This window comes from Bos mutus, chromosome 28, assembly GCF_027580195.1.
Source record: "Bos mutus isolate GX-2022 chromosome 28, NWIPB_WYAK_1.1, whole genome shotgun sequence".
Taxonomy (NCBI): Eukaryota; Metazoa; Chordata; class Mammalia; order Artiodactyla; family Bovidae; genus Bos; species Bos mutus.
In genome coordinates this window covers 16,764,988-16,784,396 of record NC_091644.1, presented here as the reverse complement: position 1 = coordinate 16,784,396, position 19,409 = coordinate 16,764,988, and the positions used below count along the sequence as shown (strand labels likewise).

General features: G+C 37.7%; 1 protein-coding gene and 1 non-coding gene across 2 annotated transcripts in view; one reads left to right on the top strand and one right to left on the bottom strand.

The window, feature by feature from the left end:
* The window catches only part of MCU (mitochondrial calcium uniporter), a 201,912-nt gene that overhangs the window by 163,366 nt on the left and 19,137 nt on the right, over positions 1-19,409 (top strand). The window contains exons 3-4 of the mRNA XM_070364438.1: positions 8,963-9,133; positions 10,210-10,314. Coding sequence (XP_070220539.1) covers positions 8,963-9,133; positions 10,210-10,314 — 276 coding nt within the window. The remainder of the gene's footprint in view (positions 1-8,962; positions 9,134-10,209; positions 10,315-19,409) is intronic.
* LOC138986138 (U6 spliceosomal RNA) lies at positions 13,926-14,032 on the bottom strand. Its single transcript, XR_011463039.1, has one exon. It is a non-coding gene; the product is annotated as a U6 spliceosomal RNA (small nuclear RNA).

Genomic DNA, 19,409 nt, shown 5'->3' with positions numbered 1-19,409 from the left:
AAGAAGAGAAATTAAGAAAATAATCTCATGTATAATTGCATCAAAAATAATAAAGTACCTAAAAATAAATCTAACCAAGGAGGTAAATACTTAGAAAACTATAAGACTTTGATAAATTCAAGATGACATGAACAAATGGAAAGATATACCATGCTCATGGATTGGAAGAATTAATCTTGTTAAAATGATCATACTCCCAAGGTAATCTACAAATTCAGTGTAATCCTATCAAAATACCAGTGGCATTTTTTTTTTTTTTAACAGAACTAGAACAAGTAATTCTAAACTTCATATGGACACATAAAAGACCCCAAATAACCAAAAGAAAACATTGGCAGTACACTTTTGACATAGGTCTTACCAATATTTTTGGATACATATCCTCAGAGAAGGTAAACAAAAGCAAAATAAACAGTGGGACCACTTCAAACTAAAAAGCTTTTTGCACAACAAAGGCAACTATCAACCAAATGAAAAGGCACCCTATTGAGTAGGAGAAGATATTTGCAGATGATTTATCTGATAAGAGGTTAATATCCAAATTATATGAAGAACTCATACGACTCAACATCAAAGAAACAAACAACCTGGTTAAAAATTGGGCAAAAGACCTAAATAGATGTTTCCCCAAAGAAGACATAGATAGCCAATGGACATATGAAAAGATGCTCAGTATCATTGATCATCAGGAAAATGCAAATCACACTACAAGGAGATATCACTTATACCTGTCAGAATGGCTGTTACCGAAAAGGAAATAACAGTGTTGCAGAGAATGTGAAGAAAAGGTGGGAATGTAAATTGGCATAGCAACTATGGAAACCAGTATGGAGGTTCCTCAAAAAAATTAAAAATAGAACTACTATAATATGATTAAGCAATCCTACTTCCAGGAATTTTTTTTGAAGAAAATAAAAACACTAATTTGAGAAGATATATGCACCCTTATGTTAACTGTAGCATTATTTACAATAACCAAGATACCAGAGTAACCTACATGTCCACAGATAGATGAAAGGATAAAGAAGTGGAATATATGTACAATAGCATATTCCATAAAAAAGAATGACATCTTGCCATTTGGGACAACATGGATGGACCTTAGGAATATCATCTAACCTTGTTGCACTTTATTGTTCTTAGCTATAGAAGAAGGGCAGGCTTTCCACCTAGCTCAGTGGTGAATCTGCCTGCCAATGCAGGAGACACAGGTTTGATCCTGGTCAGGAAGATCCTGGTGAAGGAAATGGCACCATTTTCCATGGTAAAGGAAATGGGGTTGCAAAAAAGTAGGACACGACTTCATGACTAAGCAACAGCAGCATAGAAGAACGGCCCTTATTGTCTGTATGATTTCTTTTAACCCTTCCAACACTAAAATTATATTATTGTATTTCATATTCTTGATGCAGAATAGTAGAGAAAAAGAGAAAGAAAAGAAACAGATGATAGCAAAGTCATAAGCCACTGGAATCATCTATCATATAAAGTTCAGTTCTAAGTATCTCTGCAGAGAACACCTAAATGTGCTTCCCTTATTATACCTTTTCCTTTTTCATAATAAATCTTTAAGAGGTATACAGTTTTATTGAAACCAAGCAAGACCCTGTGGGTCTCCTGTGTACAAATCCTTTCTGGGTCCCCATTTCTTGTTTATAGAAAATAGGCTTCATTCAGCCTTCTAGGTTCCAAAGGGCTGATTCAAACAATTGCTAATCAGGGAGCAGAGGGAATGCAGAAACAAGGGAGGAGCAATCAAGAAACAATAGGGCAGCCTTGGGGCAGTATATACATATAATATGAATTAAATGTATATCCATATAATATTTTTGAGCTCTTCTGCAGGAACTGAAGCCCTCACCCAGGTGAAAGATGGTAACTTCAGACTGAGGACATGATTCCTGGGGCACCCAGTTACCTCACCATCAACCAATCAAAAGAAAGTCACAAACCCTGCAGCCCTCACCCCGAACTTTGCCTATAAAAACTTCTCCCCCAGATTCCTTAAAAAACTAGGAACAAAACCACCATATGACCCAGTAATCCCACTCCTAGGCATATACCCTGAGTAAGTCAAAATTGAAGACACATGTACCCCAGTGTTCATTGTAGCACTATTTATAATAGCTACAACCTGGAAGCAACCTAGCTGTCCATTGACAGATGAATGGATAAAGAAGTTGTGGTACATATACACAATGGAATATTACTCAGCCATAAAAAGGAATGCATTTGAGTCAGTTCTGGTGAGGTGGATGAACCTAGAGCCTATTATACAGAGTAAAGCTAAGTCAGAAAGAGAAAGATATACTAACGCATATATATGGAATCTAGAAAGATGGTACCAAAGAATTTAATTGCAGGGCAGCAGTAGAGAAACAAGCATAGAGAACAGATTTAAGGACATGGGGGGAGGGGAGGAGAGGGTGAGATGTATGGAGAGAGTAACATGGAAACTTACATTACCATATGTAAAATAGAGAGCCAGTGAGAATTTGCTGTATGTCTCAGGGAACTCACACAGGGGCTCTGTATCAACCTAGAGGGGTGGGATGGGAGGGAGATGGGAGGGAGGTTCAAGAGGGAGGGGACATATATATACCTATGGCTGATTCATATTGAGGTTTGACAGAAAACAACAAAATTCTGTAAAGCAATTATCCTTCAATTAAAAATAAATTAATAGTATTTTAAAAAAAAAACAAACAAAAAACTTCTCCCCCTAAACTGTTGGGGAGTTTGGGGTTTTTGAGCCACCCATTTTCCTTGATTGGCCCTGCAATAAACCTTTCTCTGTATCAGACTTTGACATTTCAGTTTGTTTGACCTCTCTGTCCATCAGGCACACAAACTTGTGTTCAGTCACAGTGTTCATAAAATTATATATTTTAGAGGAGATTTTGATAATTATTTTTAACACGATTAATTTTCCTCCTATGAATTTTAACAATTGGTTAAATAACAAGCATTTTACTATAGGACTTTTCTATAATTTCCCAAGCATTTTTTAAAAATTTATTTAATATATTACTTCTTTACCCGATGTCTGTTGTCCTTGCAGTTCTCTTTTACTCTGGAAAATTCCTTGCCTTTTAATTTTATTCCTACTTCAGTTGTCATATTCTGTCTCTCAGTATTTATATTGGATGCCCCATAACTTCTAGGTTTCTTTGAAGTACACTGCTCCAGAACATACTTTAGATTATTTCTTATTTATTGAAATGGAAATCAGAGCAAAAGATTTTTTTTTAACCAACCAAAAAGCTACTTGATGCAATTTGCATTTGAAAAGAATATTTGACTCTAGAGAATAGTAGCTGACAGCTGTCATTAGCTTGTAAACTCCCATTGTGACTTCACTACAACCTACAGCCATTTTGTATATTATTAAACTTGAGGAACTTTGGTAATTGTTATTCTTTGGTTGCAAAACAAGAAATCTAGTATTTGCATTACAATTGAGTGTGTGGGAAAGAATGAGACCTGGGGATTTATTTCGAAAGCCGTATTATATTAAAGATTTGTTAGTTCTGAAATGTGCTATCTTTGCCAAGTTTTTCAAAGCTTTCATATTTAACTCCTTTTAACAATTTCATAATCTTAAAAAAGTTAAACTGAGTGATAAAAACCTTAATTTTGCCTGTTTACTTTGTCTCAGTTATTTTGAAACAGTAATCCCTAAGCACTTACCCGTGAAACTGATATATTAGTGAAATCGCCCATAGTTTATGTGTTTAATATTCACAGATTCTTATCTTTTATTTAATTCAACTCTGACTACTTCTTGAAATCTGTGGTTGAATATTTTCACATGTAGAAAGAAGACTGGATGGTGGTGAGGGTGAACACCAGGTAGACAAGTTAGTCACCTAATTTTATGAACCCCATCATCATTACTGCTTATAGAACAAATATGGATATTTATGTTACTGTTGCAGGAAGGGGGACCCCTTCCAGGGCCCGAAACTGGGCTCTTGTCCAACACTCGGAAATGAATTGTCCGAGGAGACACATGTGCTGACAAAGCAAGAGATTTTATTGGGAAGGGGCACCCGGAGGAGAGCAGTAGGGTAAGGGAACCCAGGAGAACTGCTCTGTCACATGGTTTTGCAGTCTCGGGTTTTTACGGTGATGGGATTAGTTTCGGGTTGTCTTTAGCCAATCATTCTGACTCAGAGTCCTTCCTGGTGGTACACACCTTGTTCAGCCAAGATGGATGCCAGAGAGAAGGATTCTGGGAGGTGGTCAGACAGGTGGTGTCTCCTTTTGACCTTTCCCGAACTCTTCTGGTTGGTGGAGGCTTATTAGTTCCCTGTTCCTTACCAGAACCTCCTGTCGTAAAACACTCATGCAGATAATTACTGTGGTGCCTGGCCAGGGTGGCGTTTTCAATCAGTGTGCTTCCCTAACATTACTGGCTCTGACTTTAAAGAAGCAATGTATGGCTAAGGATTCTTTTAAAACGAGAAAGAAAATGACAAAAATTTCAAGTTGTTTTAGATATTGAAAACTTTAGATGGTACATACTATGTATTAACTTTATATTACTATTTTGGCCTCATTTTCCTTAGAAAACTCAGACTGTCCTTTGGAAAGAATAAATAGAGATTTATGACTCTGCTTTTATTTTTTATGTAAAAATTCAAATCATGTATCCACAAAGCATTAACTGCTGTGGGAATTGCTATCCTGCTGTCAACAGTTAGAACACCAGATAAAAACACATGAAAATACTGTTTTTAACACTGGACAATAGGCTAGACAGGACTTTGATCTGAGGAAAGAGAAGCAAATGAAATTAATCTTACATTGCTTCAGCTCACAGCCTGAGGCTTTGGTTAAATTCTAAGCCACAAAGCCAGGCTATAACAACTTCCCAGGAGATAGCAATTACCAGAAGCTGTAAAGGAGAACAAAGTGGCAACCCACTCCAGTTTTTTGCCTAGAGAATCCTGTGGACAGGGGAGCCTGGTGGGCTGCCGTCTGTGGGGTTGCACAGAATCGGACACGACTGAAGCGACTTAGCAGCAGCAGAAGCTTTGAAATGAATAACTCTTAGTGCTCACTCAGGGCCAGAAATCGTTTGACTTCTCTCCAGCTAGAGAGGCGAGGCATCTCTGACTACATGAACATTCAGTAGAGACTCCCAGAAAAAGCATAGCTTGGAAGGGGGGCCAAGGATTCTCTAGATTTGTCTTAAAAGACTCTAGAGGATCAAGCTAATATGCAGTAACTATACAACAAAATCCAGCATTCAGCAATGTAAAAGTCACAATGTCTAATCTCCAGTCAAGAACTACTAGGCATATGATGAAGCTGCAGGGTTGTGGGTGGGGGCAGGAATTAGTCAATAGAACCAGACCTAGGAATGATGGAATTAACAGATAAAGATTTTAAAATAGTTATTATAAATATGATTCTTATATTCATGAAAAGAAAAGAAAAAACATAAGCATAATACAATAGAAAATAGAACAATAAACAAATGGAACTTCTAGAGATGAAAATATATATGAAATGAAAACCAGTATGGATGGAATTAATAGCAGATTAACTACTACAGAGGAAAAGATCAGTGACATTGAAGAACATAGCAATTAAAACCATCCAAAATGAATCTGAGAAAACTGAAATATATGAAAAGAGCTTCAGTGCCCTGTGTGACAGTACCACATGGTATGATATGAGTGTAATTGGAATCCAGAAGGAGAGGTGTGGGAGACATGAAAAATATTTGAATAATGGCCAGAGTTTTTATAAATTTGATGAAAATGATGAGCCCACAGACCTAAGAAATTTAACAATTCCCAAACAGCACAATCATAAAGAAAACCATAGAAAAGAACATTGTAATCAGGTTGCTGAAAACCAATGATAAAGATAAAATATTAAAAGCAGCCAGAGGGAAAAAGACATACTGTATACAAAGGAACAAAGATAAGAATGTACACAAATGTATAACATACTGTACAAACTAGAAGTTCTTTAGGGTACTGGAAGGGAAAAAAAACTAGATTTTTAGACAGCAGAATTGTCTTTCAAAGATGAAGATGAAATAAAGACTTTTTTGGACTTAACCAAAACTGAGAGAATTTATTGCCAACATATCTGCCCAACAAGAAATGTGTAAGGAATCTCATGAGACAAAAGGAAAATGATACCAAATGGAAATGTGGATTATACCAAAAAAAAAAAAAAAGAGGAACACCAGAGGGTAAATATGCACATAAATGTAAAAGACATTTTTCTCATTTTGAAATTTTTAAAATATAATTCATTGTCAAAGTAAAAATAGTTTGTGGTTTGTAACATATAGAAATAAAATGTAGAACAGTAGCACAATGCAGGGGAAATGGAAGCATATTGTTATAAGGTTTTTACACTATATCTAAAGTGGTATAATATGACCTGAAGGTTAACTGTGATAATTAAAGATGTATATTGCAAACCCTTGAGGTGGGTTCTGCAGACCCAATAGGCCAAGTCCAGTACACTCCTTAATTTTGTAAATACAGTTTGTTGCAACACGGCCATGCGTATTTGTTTTCATAGTGCCTGGGACTGCTTTTGTACCGCAATGCAGAGTCTTAGGTTGCAACAGAGATTTTATGACTGCCAAAAACCTAAAGTATTTGATATCTACCCTTTATAGAAAAACACTGCCATTACTTGCTGTAGAGTAACCCAAAACCATGAAGAGGTACAGTTAATAAGCCAGTTTGTTGTTGGTATTGTTGTTTAGTTGCTAAGTTATGTCCAACTCCTTTGTAATCCCATGGACTGTAATCCAGCAGGCTCCTCTGTCCAAGGGATTTCCCAAGCAAGAATACTGGAGTAGGTTGCCGTTTCCTTTTCCACGGTATCTTCCCAACCCAGGGATCTAACCTGGGTCTCCTGCATTGGCAGGCAGATTATTTACCGCTGAGACACCAGGGAAGCCCATAGTAGAGATTAAATGTAATCATAAAAATACTCAGTTAATCTAAAAGAGGGCAAGAATAGATGGAAAGTAAAAGAAAGAATTGAGTCAAGAAAAGTAGCAAGAGGCCAGACTTATACATAACCATATTTATAATTTATTAAATGCAAAAGATATACATACTTTAAAAGACAGATTGTCAGATTGGATAAAATAGCAAGACTGCAGGAAACCCACTTAAAACATAAAGACATGGGTAGGTTAAAAGTAAAAGGATGAGAAAAGGTATACCACAAAAACAAATGTCTACTCAGAGACTTCTAAGTAAATAATCATAAAGAGCTTATTCATAGTAGTCAAAACCTGGAAACAATCGACATGTCAGTCATGTAATGGATGAACAAAATTACAGTGTGTCCATGTATAGTTAGATGCTGCTCAGCAGTAAAAACAAATCAGTACCAGTGCATGTGACAACATGGATGAATCTCAAAGTCACCCAGGTACAGAAGAGCACATGCTGTGCTGTTCCAGCAGTACAGAAGTCTAAACACTAAAGGTAATCCATGGTGACAAAAATCCAATCAGTAGTTGCCCAGGGGTTAACTGGAATGAGGTCAAGAGAATTGGGGGGCTAATAGAAATGTTCTTTATCCTGTTACATCAGAATTCATCAAATACTCATTTCAAATAAGAATGTATTTTGTTATTGATAAACTGTGTTTCAATAAGCGTTATTTAAGTCATGAACACTGTAGTGTGAGGCTTCTGTGTTCATTATAGGCGTTGTCATTTACTAGACCGGGTGAGGAAAAAAGATGTAAATGACTACAATTATGAAAGTTTAATGCATTTAGAAAATTCAGAACACTGTTCTATGTAATTTCTTCTCTTCAGTTTTAAGGAGTATGAATCCTTACAAACTTTATAGAATGTATCTTTTAATTACTTTTTTTAAAAGCTAATAAACCACTCATCTAAAAGCAGTATGTTATAAATGGTTTATTTATTCCTCACAACAACTGTCTCAGTTAGGGATTAAATCCATTTGATACATGAAAAGGTGAGGCTCACAGAAGTTATATAATATGTCCAAAGTTAAAGTCAGGATTCCATGCCAGATTTGACTCCATACCCTGTTTTCCTTTTACAGGCTAATGCTAAATTACCTACCACCTTTAAATGCTTGGTTGCTTGTGTAAAAAATTCTTGTTCAAAAGTTATTTGAAAATTCATTTGAAAATGATTTGAAAGAGTTCTTCTGACACTTGTTTTAGAGACTAAGGTTCTATAAATTAAGAATTAAGGAATAAAACAAGAAAATAAGGAATTCTGTGCCAAAGTGTTGTAGAAAATCCTGTCAGTTGTGTAGCTTATGTTAATGTTTCCCTTAATAACTTTCTGTTAGTAAGTCCCAAAATGTTGAGCTTTGACTTCTTGCTAACCTCAGGAAAATGTTCAAGAGAACTTAAAAGAAATTGTTTTTTATTGTATCATAGTATGTCCACATTGTATAAGAGAATGCTTATTTATCAAGCACTTTGGATGTAATATTATATGTACTATAAATATGAATTGCTGTCCTTGAGTAAGTCTTACTTATTGGTATACTTTCACATGTTATTCCCCCACAAATCCTTGAAAGCTCTGGCTCCCAAGAGCCATCTCCTACAGGATATAGAATTTGGCCCTGCAATCTCTGGCTACTTAATAAAATTTTAGTAAATGGAATCAGGGTTTGTATTCACCAATACCAAGAACTTTACCTCAAGTTTCTGGGAAAGCCTCCTCTTGACCCACTTGAAAGATAATCCTCTGCATATTTTATTTGTTCTGAAAAGTGATTTATGTGATAGATATAATCTTCCATAAGCCAATTCCCAGAATAATCTTCAATTAAAGCTAAAGGGCATATTCTTGAACCTTTGGAAACATTTTAAACCACACTAATAGTAGTAAACCCCCATTTAAGAAGATTAATAATATCACTTTAACTTTTAATGAAATCTGATTATCATATGATTATGGGTCTTTTTCATTCAGATGTGACAGTGGTGTATCAAAATGGGTTACCTGTGATATCTGTGAGGCTACCGTCCCGGCGTGAACGCTGTCAGTTCACACTCAAACCTATCTCAGACTCTGTTGGTGTGTTTTTACGACAACTACAAGAAGAGGACCGGGGCATTGACAGAGTTGCAATCTATTCACCAGGTATAGTCACCTTCATTATTCATTTCCACCCACCCCTTGTTCCCCCTCTAAACTGATTCTATGCACACACACACACACACACATGCTGCAAATGAATCACATGCTTTTAACTTCGGGACAGAATTTTTTGCTTAGCAAATGTCAGGAGAGACAGTGATTTCTCTCCCAGTTTTTAGAATATGATTGTTCAGTTTTAGTAAGGGTATATATTAATACACAGGGATCTAATTCAAAAGCACCTCACATATAATGCCATGGGCAAAAATGCGCCATCAGTCACATTTTACACTTTTGAGACCTTTTGTCATTACCTTAGGCATAGAATAAACTTATCCAGTAGTTGAGCCATTATCTCTGAAGATATGAAATATTAGGACTTCTTTTTAGATCTTTTTATGTCTTTCACATAAACGTTTATAAAATAAAGACATGGGATTTGAAAATAACAGAAAATAAGGCACTAAAATTCCCACTTGACATGACATCCATTTCATTTATTTATTTTTTAAGTGCCTTACATTTTTACCACTTTCACTTTGAAAAATTTTAAATGTACAGAAAACATAAACGCCTAGTACAGTAAGTCCCTGTAGTTTAAATATGCTTAATTCTCAACTCATAATTAATAGATGAACTTGGTGTACTTTGCTCACCCTAGCCTCTGCCCCTACTGAATTATTGGCAACTAATCAGTAACTATACTGCAAAGTTCCATATACTAGAAGATGTTGGTTTTTTAACAACCAATTTCCGTCATAGACAAATAGACATCCATGCAGCTCTCCCAGTGACCCTAGGTTTCCAGATGACACCTATGTAATTATTTCATTTGTTCATAAAGTTCTGCCAGAAAAGTACGTTGTTAAATCTTCACAGACTTGAGGCCACGAAAACAAAAAGCCTCAGGTAGTATAAGCTTTATTTCGCATAGAGTTTGGGGATAAGGCAAAAAGCTAACTGAAATTTAAAAGACATAATTTTAAAATCTATTTTGAGGATTGCTTTCTTTCCTGACCACTCTTGAATAATTATGGACATATGACAAATTAAATTTTTCACATTTAAATTTTTCACAGATGGCGTTCGAGTTGCTGCCTCAACAGGAATAGACCTCCTCCTCCTTGACGACTTTAAGCTGGTCATTAATGACTTAACGTATCATGTACGACCACCAAAGAGAGGTAAAAAGTAACCTTGATAAGGTCAGAGAAACATGAGAAGGGCTTTTGGAAAGAACTTTGTTTTTCCCTGGATAAACTTGAGAAACAGACAGTATTCAAAGAATACTCTAAGTTTTACATATAGGTAGCACTTGGCTAGTATACTGACTAAAACAGAAACCAGAAGTGTTCTACATAACTTAAACTCCTTCCCTCCATTCAAGCTAAAAGTAACATTACTTTAATGTTATTTGAGGAACCTTTTGTAAACAAATTATGGAACTCCCTGTCCTCTTAAATGTATGTAACAGGAATTAACCCCACTTTTTTTGATGGCTAAGGGTTAGCATTCTGAAAGTCAATTATTGTACAATAATTGTTCTTGGGAATTTCTGACATGTATACGCTTTTGTGTGGAAAAAGTTAGGATGTTTGTCTTAGGTGCAGATTCTAAGAACACGCCAAGAAACTCAGTAATCAAGTATTTTAAAGAACTACTGTTAAAAACCAAAGTTAATGCAAAAAATTCCTGATAAAACATCAAAAATTTAAATAAAGACAATCAGTATTACTGATTTTTCTTTTCACTCTGCTCTCCAATGTGACTCTGCACAGTACTGATGGTATTAAATAACCCTCTGAAATAGCACTTTGAAGTGTGTCTTTTTGGTCATTTTTCTCTCTTTGCCTTGATAGTCACTTGCTGATGTTGTTAATTCCCCTCTTATTACCACCACCGCATCCATCAGCTTCCTAAGACATTTGTTTTTTTCCATTCTGCTTTTTTTTTTTTTTTTTGCTGCACAGAATTCTCGTTCCATGACGAGGAATCAAACCTGTGCCCCCTACAGTGGAATCACAGATTCCTAACCACTGGTCCGCTAGGGAAGTCCCCTCCATTCTTCTTTTGTGAATTGTCCCTAATGTAGAAAAGGTAAAAGCCTAAGTATTGAATGCCTTCCTCAAAATCTGGCTTGCCTCTACCTTTAAATTTTTTCTCTTTTCCTTTTAAATGATGCTACGTTTCCTCCACTGTGTACTCCTTTCTGCTTTCCTGAACTATATATGTCCTCATTCTTTGCCGTGTTAGTGTTTGCTCACCTTTCCTGAGATGCCTTTTTCCTTTTTTACCATTTCCTCATGTCAAAATCATCAATGTCAGCTCTTCCATGAAGGCTTTCATGATCCTATTCTTTCTCTGACTCCCAGCCAACCAGAAGTGATCACTGTCTTCTCTGAATCCTTCGTAATCCTTTTTCAAGTGCTCAGAGGGAAGGTCCTGTGATTTTTACATACTTGTTGACTTAGGTAATCATTCTATATTGAGTGAATTAAGTGAGTTAAAGTATCCTTTAATAGTTAAGTTAGAATAACTAAACATGTAAACCAAGAATTGTTAGCTATATATATTAGCTATGCTAATATGTTTTTCTTCTTTATTCTCTGATTCTTGAACTAGAAAGTTCTCTAAAATAGCAGAAGTACAGGCCTTATTTTACTTAGTTTTTGTATTTTTTCCATAGGTTTATTGATATATAATTGACACATAATATTATGTACATTTAAGATATACAGTGTGATAATTTGATACACTTAGGTGTTGAGAAATGATTATCACAGTAAGATTAGTTAATACCTCCATCATTTCATGAGGCCAGGGGCGGCAGCTGGGAGGAGCAACCCCATGTCCAAGGAGCCGTGGCTGCGCAGGCGCAGGAGGGCCTAGAGGAGCTATTTCACAGTTACCATTTCTTTTTGATGAGAATACTTGATGTCTACTTTCTTAGCCACTTTCAAGTATACGTTGCAGTTTTAACCATAGTCATTATGCTGTACATTAGATCCCCAGAACTTGTTCATCTTATAATTATAAAATTAATTTTTACCAGCATGGAACTTTTACCAACATGGAACTGCCACATGATTCAGCATCCCACTCTGGGGTATATGTCCAAAGGAAATAGAATCTCACTAAAATATTAAAAGTTGACTAATGTAGTCTTATGTAAGGTATAACAATCACGAAAGTAATGATACAAGCTTCTATCTGTTATGTTTTCAAAAACTAGAGGTATTTAAATCAATGAATATTTCCAACCATCTTGTCCTAATACTATGTTTTTTAAATAGAAATGAATATGTTTTAGTTTTTTTAATAAGACTATTCTCAAGTTGAATAAGGAAAATAAAGGTAGAAACCGAAAAGGGGAGAAATTATATTTGATTCTTTGGTAATCAATGTGGTAGCCATATATAACTCTTTGACTTATCTGTACCTCAGAGCTGTAGAATATCTGTCCACCTTCACTAGAAGACAGACGTGAAGTTTGCAAGGGTCAGAAGTCTCTAATTCATGGGATAATTGTAAATTGAAATGTGAAATTTGGTAAGCTCATTAGCAGCAGCATTATAGAACTTAAAAAGATAATTTTAATATTTAAATCTAGACATCAAAGCTCTTTCAGCTCTGCTTTCTTAGCCAATGAGAGATTCAGTCATTATATACCATTTTTCACAGAAGCTTAAATAATACTCCTTTAAGTTTATAAACGCTTTTCCCCTTAACTTTTAAAACATAGTAAAACTAAGTATCTTTTTCTTTTGAAAAAATGTAAGTTTTAGGGCTCCCCATGTGGCTCAGTGGTAAAGAATCTGCCTGCCAATGCAGGAGATGCAGGTTTGATCCCTGGGTCAGAAAGATACCCTGGAGGAGGGCATGGCAACCCTCTCCAGTATTTGTGCCTGGCGAATCCCATGGACAGAGGAACCTGGTGTGTTACTTACAGTCCATAGGGTCGCGGAGAGTCAGACGTGACTCAGCGACTCAGTACACACACACAAGGTAGTGTTTCCATTACATTATCTTCCTCTCCCTGTCTGAGGGAGATAATGCGGGCATCCAAGTTACCATTCTTTTCCAGTTGCATTCAGTAAGAAAACAGTTGAATTTCTGTATTGAGAGGGAGGCTGCTCATCCAGAAGAGTAAGCCTATTGGTCTCAACATTGTAACTGTTTTTAGTGAAAGCACAGTTGGTAAAGAATCCGCCTGCAGTGCAGGAGACCCGGTTTAATTCCTAGGTCAGGAAGATAGGCTACCCGCTCTGGTATTGTTGGGCTTCCCTTGTGGCTCAGCTGGTAAAGAATCCGCCTGCAATGTGGGAGACCTGGGTTCGATCCCTGGGTTGGGAAGATCCCCTAGAGAAGGGAAAGGCTACCCACTCCAGTATTCTGGCCTGGGAACTCCATGGACTGTATAGTCCATGGGATGGAAAAGAGTCGGACACGACTGAGCGGCTCTCACTCACAAATGGAGAAAGTGAACTGGCAGCGCTAGGTTTGGGTGTTAGGTGACGAGCACACTAGGGTTCTGTATATACACCGCGCAGATGGACAAATACAGTTTATCTAATAAAAGTTAAAATAGTTAATGAAGGAAAACTGTCCCAGAATAGTTTTTTTCCCTATTTCTTTTTTTAATTAATAAATTTTTTAATTGAAGGATAATTGCTTTACAGAATTTTGTTGTTTTCTGTCAGACATCAGCATGAATCAGCCATAGGCGTACGTGTCCCCTCCCTCTTGAACCTCCCTCACTTCTCCCTCCCCATCCCATCCCTCTAGGTTGATACAGAAAAATGTGAAACGTTTCATGAATTTGCATGCCATCCTTGCACGGGGGCCATGCTAATCTTCTCTGTATCGTTCCAGTTTTACTATATGTGCTGCCAAAGTGAGCACCAGTATAGTTTTTAAAGTCTTGACATAGTTTTTTCTACTCATTCCTTCAGTTCAGTTCAGTCACTCAGTTGTATCCCCATGAATCACGCAGCACGCCAGGCCTCCCAGTCCATCACCAACTCCCGGAGTTCACTCAAACTCACTTCTATCGAGTCGGTGATGCCATCCACCCATCTCATCCTCTGTTGTCCCCTTCTCCTCCTGCCCCCAATCCCTCCCATCATCAGAGTCTTTTCCAATGAGTCAACTCTTCGCATGAGGTGGCCTAAGTACTGGAGTTTCAGCTTTAGCATCATTCCTTCCAAAGAACACCCAGGACTGATCTCCTTCAGAATGGACTGGGTGGATCTCCTTGCAGTCCAAGGGACTCTCAAGAGTCTTCTCCAACACCACAGTTCAAAAGCATTAATTCTCTGGTGCTCAGCTTTCTTCACAGTCCAACTCTGACATCCATACATGACCACTGGAAAAACCATAGCCTTGACTAGACGGACCTGTGTTGGCAAAGTAATGTCTCTGCCTTTGAATATGCTATCTAGGTTGGTCATAACTTTTCTTCCAAGGAGTAAGTGTCTTTTAATTTCATGGCTGCGATCACCATCTGCACTGATTTTGGAGTCCCCAAAAATAAAGTCTGACACTGTTTCCACTGTTTCCCCATCTATTTCCCATGAAGTGATGGGACCAGATGCCATTATCTTCGTTTTCTGAATGTTGAGCTTTAAGCCAACTTTTTCACTCTCCTCTTTCAGTTCCATCAAGAGGCTTTTTAGTTCCTCTTCACTTTCTTCCATAAGAGTGGTATCATCTGCATATCTGAGGTTATTGATATTTCTCCCAGCAATCTTGATTCCAGCTTGTGTTTCTTCCAGCCCAGTGTTTCTCATGATGTACTCTACATATAAGTTAAATAAGCAGGGTGACAATATACAGCCTTGACGTACTCCTTTTCCTATTTGGGACCAGTCTGTTGTTCCATGTCCAGTTCTAACTGTTGCTTCCTGACCTGCATACAGGTTTCTCAGGCAGATCAGGTGTTCTGGTATTCCCATCTCTTTCAGAACTCATTCCTTACCCTCCTTTAATTTTCACTTTTTTTCTCCTGTTTTTCTTTTCCCTGTGTTTGGGTAGTACTTTAGAACTAAAAAATGCTCTATGAACATTGTACACCAATAAACTTTAACTTCACACACTTCACCAGGCACTGAGGATAGAGAACTTATTCATGTAGGATTTAAATTGTATTAGATCCTAATATAATTATTAGATCACAAGTACTACATAGTACATAGATACCTAAGTACTAACAGCTCTTGTACCTAACACCAAAATTGGAGGGAAGAGCCAGGAAAAAGCTGAAATGGAACAAAGGGGCAGGTCATAGTAGCAAGGCTAGTTGCAAGTTCCATTGCATTCTCTTGGTTACCATAGCTATGTATGGCTGGATTCCTCTCTGACCTCTGCAGGATGAGAGAAGTAGTTATTGTAGCAGTTAGATGGTTTTAAATTTGATCTTGGGGCTTCCCTAGTAGCTCAGACAATAAAGCATCCACCTGCAATGCAGGAGACCTGGGTTCAATCCCTGGGTTGAGAAGATCCCCTGGAAAAGGAAATGGCAACCCACTCTAGTATTCTTGCCTGGAGAATCCCATGGAGTTAGGCACCTGGTGGGCTGCAGTCCATGGGGGTTGCAAAGAGTCTGAGAGTGTTTGTAATGAGAAGGATCATTTTGATTGGCACCATTGAGCCCTTTGTCCCATTTATCCATCCAGAGGATACTTGAGACCTTGCTTCTGTCCTAATAATGTGAATAATTGAGAGAAACAGTTGAACAGGCAAACCAAATACCAGTGACTCAAATAGCCAGTCTTTTCCAAACCATTATACTAGCTGAAAAGAGTGTTTAACCTATTATTTTTGCACATTTCTCTATCTTTGTGTACCTTAATTATCCTGGCATTGATGGCATGTGCAGAAACATTAATAAACATCTTAATTAATTTTTAGTGAAGCATACTCAAATCATCCAGAAGTTAAGCCATTAGCAGATTTATCTTCTCTCTTCCTATAATTTCATCTCCAAATATATGGGCAGATTTTTCAGGGTTGAGGGGTTTGAGGTTGTTGTTTTCCTCTACCATGACAATATCATGGAAGCATATTCTCCCTGTCAGGAAAATCTTAACAAAATAAAGCTAAGTCCCCTGAGTTTGCCAGGGCTACTCTGATACCTGGTCAGAAAGATAGCAGCTGTTTGTTCAGCCAGGTCTAGAACTGGAAATCTCTAAGATTGATCTCCTATGAATTATCATTTTATAATCTTTTCATTGCCATTTGAAGGTATGTTGGAGCACATAAAATCTTATTTGTTTTGAATAGGTAATACATTCACAATGTTCAAATCCCAAAGTCTAAGAATATATAGGAAAAAATTTCTCATTCCTGTTTTACCAGCCACCCTTTTCTCCTCTTACCAGCAAGCATTTTTCTTAGTTTTTTAGGTTTCCTGTCAGAGATAGTTCATTCATAAGCAAGTGTGAATGCATAATTTTTCCCCTTTTTATGCAAATAATAGCATAGCATACACATTGCATATGTCAGTCAGGATTCAATTGGGGAAGCAGAGCTCTGAATGATGTGGAATAAAAGATTTATTATAGGCATGAGACTTTGTACAGTTGTAGATGAAAGTAAAGAAGTAAGTCTGTAAAGGGGAGCTTGGAAGATCAGAGAAAAGGTACTAATTTTGAAGTGGTGGCAAATGTGGACAAATCAAAGCTTGCCAGGGAACCTGGAAATTCTCCTTAATTCTTAGGTTAAGGAGAATTAGCAAAGAAGGGCTGGTGGAGAAATCCCTGAGACAGGGTGATCAAATAGAACTTCTGTGATGATGAAAATGTTACATTTCTGCACTGTTTAGTATGGTAGCCATCAGCCCTCTGTGCCTACTGAGCACTTGAAATGTGGCTAGTGTGACCGAAAAACTGAATTTTACATGCTATTTCACTTTGATTCAAGCAGCCACACATGGCCAGCGCTTGCTGTTTTGGACAGCACAGCTCTAGCAGGTGCACCTGACTGAAGGTGTGATTTGCTGTGAATCTTCAGAGGTGGCCGCTGAGGATAAAGAGCCGGATGCAGAGCCAGGGAGAGCAGGCTCACGCTGGCATCTCCAGGCACCTCTGCATCTGTCTTACTACCTTCAGAGCTTCTTCAGGGCTTCTGCTTCTCTCCTGCTTTCCAGAATCTCACTTAAGTCTGTCTTGTGGCTAACTCTAATTCAGAACTATACAGGGAATTTTGGGGAATTGGGGATATTTAGGGAAACATCATTCCAGTGAAACTAAATGTCAGGGTATTAAACCACCAGATTGCTTTTCTTACCTAACAGTGTATTCTGAAAATCTTAAAATACCAGAGCATAAAGAATTCCTTATTCTTTTTCATAGCTGCTACCTACTGTATGAATGTATAAATGTATGTACCCATTCACTTAACTACTTATTTTATAATTTATTGTAGCAAAAAAAAAATCAATGGAGAAACAAACTTGGATTGAGAAATGTTTCTGACTATACCATAAAATACAGAAGAAGCCATGAAAGAAAAGATTGAAATAAAAAATAAATTTTCTACACAGCAGAACTCAGAATATGAATATTAGTTTTAAAATATGTCTTCAGTGAATGATATTTTAATAGACACTGACTTTTTTATAAAACAAATACCAAGCCTGATTTTGGATTTAATAGATTTTCAGGTTATGATTGACCACACATATTTGATCATTAACGTCTGTGCTTCATTAGGAAAAGGAAGATGGAGAGTCTATTTAGTTTGCATGCTTGCTTCCTTTCTTCTTTCCTCCCTTCCTCCCTCCCTGGATTGCTAAGCACTTTTAAGTGTAATTATGATTTGAAAGTGGAAATAGAAAAGGAAAGAGCATGAAATAAAAGTCATTGGACAACCAGTCAGATCTTTTGCTAGCTCTGCAATTTTGTGAATATCATTATTAGGTTTCACTAAGGGAAGGAACTAGCTTATATTTGATTTTTCCCCACCACAGTGAGGCTTCCTAGGTGGCTCAGTGGTAAAGAATTCACTTGCCAATGAAGGAGCTGCAGAAGATGTGGGTTTGATCCCTTGTTTGGGAAGATTCCCTGGAGAAGGAAATGGCAACCACTCCAGTATTCTTGCCTGGGAAATCCCATGAACAGAGGAGCTTGCCCATCTACAGTCCATGGTGTTGCAAAGAATTGGACGTGACTGAAGTGACTGAGCATGTGCCTCTGTAGTGAATAACTCAGTTCAGTTCGGTTCAGTCGTACAGTTGTGTCCGACTCTCTGTGCCCCTATGGACTGTAACACTTCAGGTTTCCCTGTCCATCACCAACTCTTGAAGCTTGCTCAAACTCATGTCCATCAAGTCAGTGATGCTGTCCAACCATCTCATCCTCTGTCGTCTCCTTCCCCTCCTGCCTTCAATCTTTCCCAGCATCAGGGTCTTTTCTAAAGAGTCAGTTCTTCACATCAGATGGCTAAAGTATTGGAGTTTCAACTTCAACATCAGTCCTTCCAATGAATAGTCAGGACTGATTTCCTTTAGGATTGACTGGTTGGATCTCCTTGCAGTGCAAGGGACTCTCAAGAGACTCTCCAATACCACAGTTCAAAAGCATCAGTTCTTTGGTGCTCAGCTTTCTTTATAGTCCAGCTCTCACATCCATACATGACTACTGGAAAAACCATAGCCTTGACTAGATGGACCTTTGTTGGCAAAGTAATGTCTCTGCTTTTTAATATGCTGTCTAGGTTGGTCATAGCTTCTCTTCCAGGGAGCAAGCATCTTTTAATTTCATAGCTGCTGTCACCATCTGCAGTGATTTTGAATAGCTCAGTACCTAATATAGAATTTTTGAATAGCTCAGTTCAGTTCAGTTCAGTTGCTCAGTCGTGTCCGACTCTTTGTGACCCCATGAACCGCAGCACACCAGGCCTCCCTGTCCATCACCAACTCCCAGAATCCACCCAAACCCATGTCCATTGAGTCGGTGATGCCATCCAACCATCTCATCTTCTGTCGTCCCCTGCTCCTCCTGCCCTCAATCTTTCCCAGCACCAGGGTCTTTTCCAATGAGTTACCTCTTTGCATCAGGTGGCCAAAGTATTGGAGTTTCAGCTTCAACATCAATCCTTCCAATGAACACCCAGGACTGATCTCCTTTAGGATGGACTGGTTAGATCTCCTTTCAGTCCAAGGGTCTTCTCCAACACCACAGTTCAAAAGCATCAATTCTTTGGTGCTCAGCTTTCTTCACAGTCCAACTGTTACATCCATACATGACCACTGGAAAAACCATAGCCTTGACTAGACGGA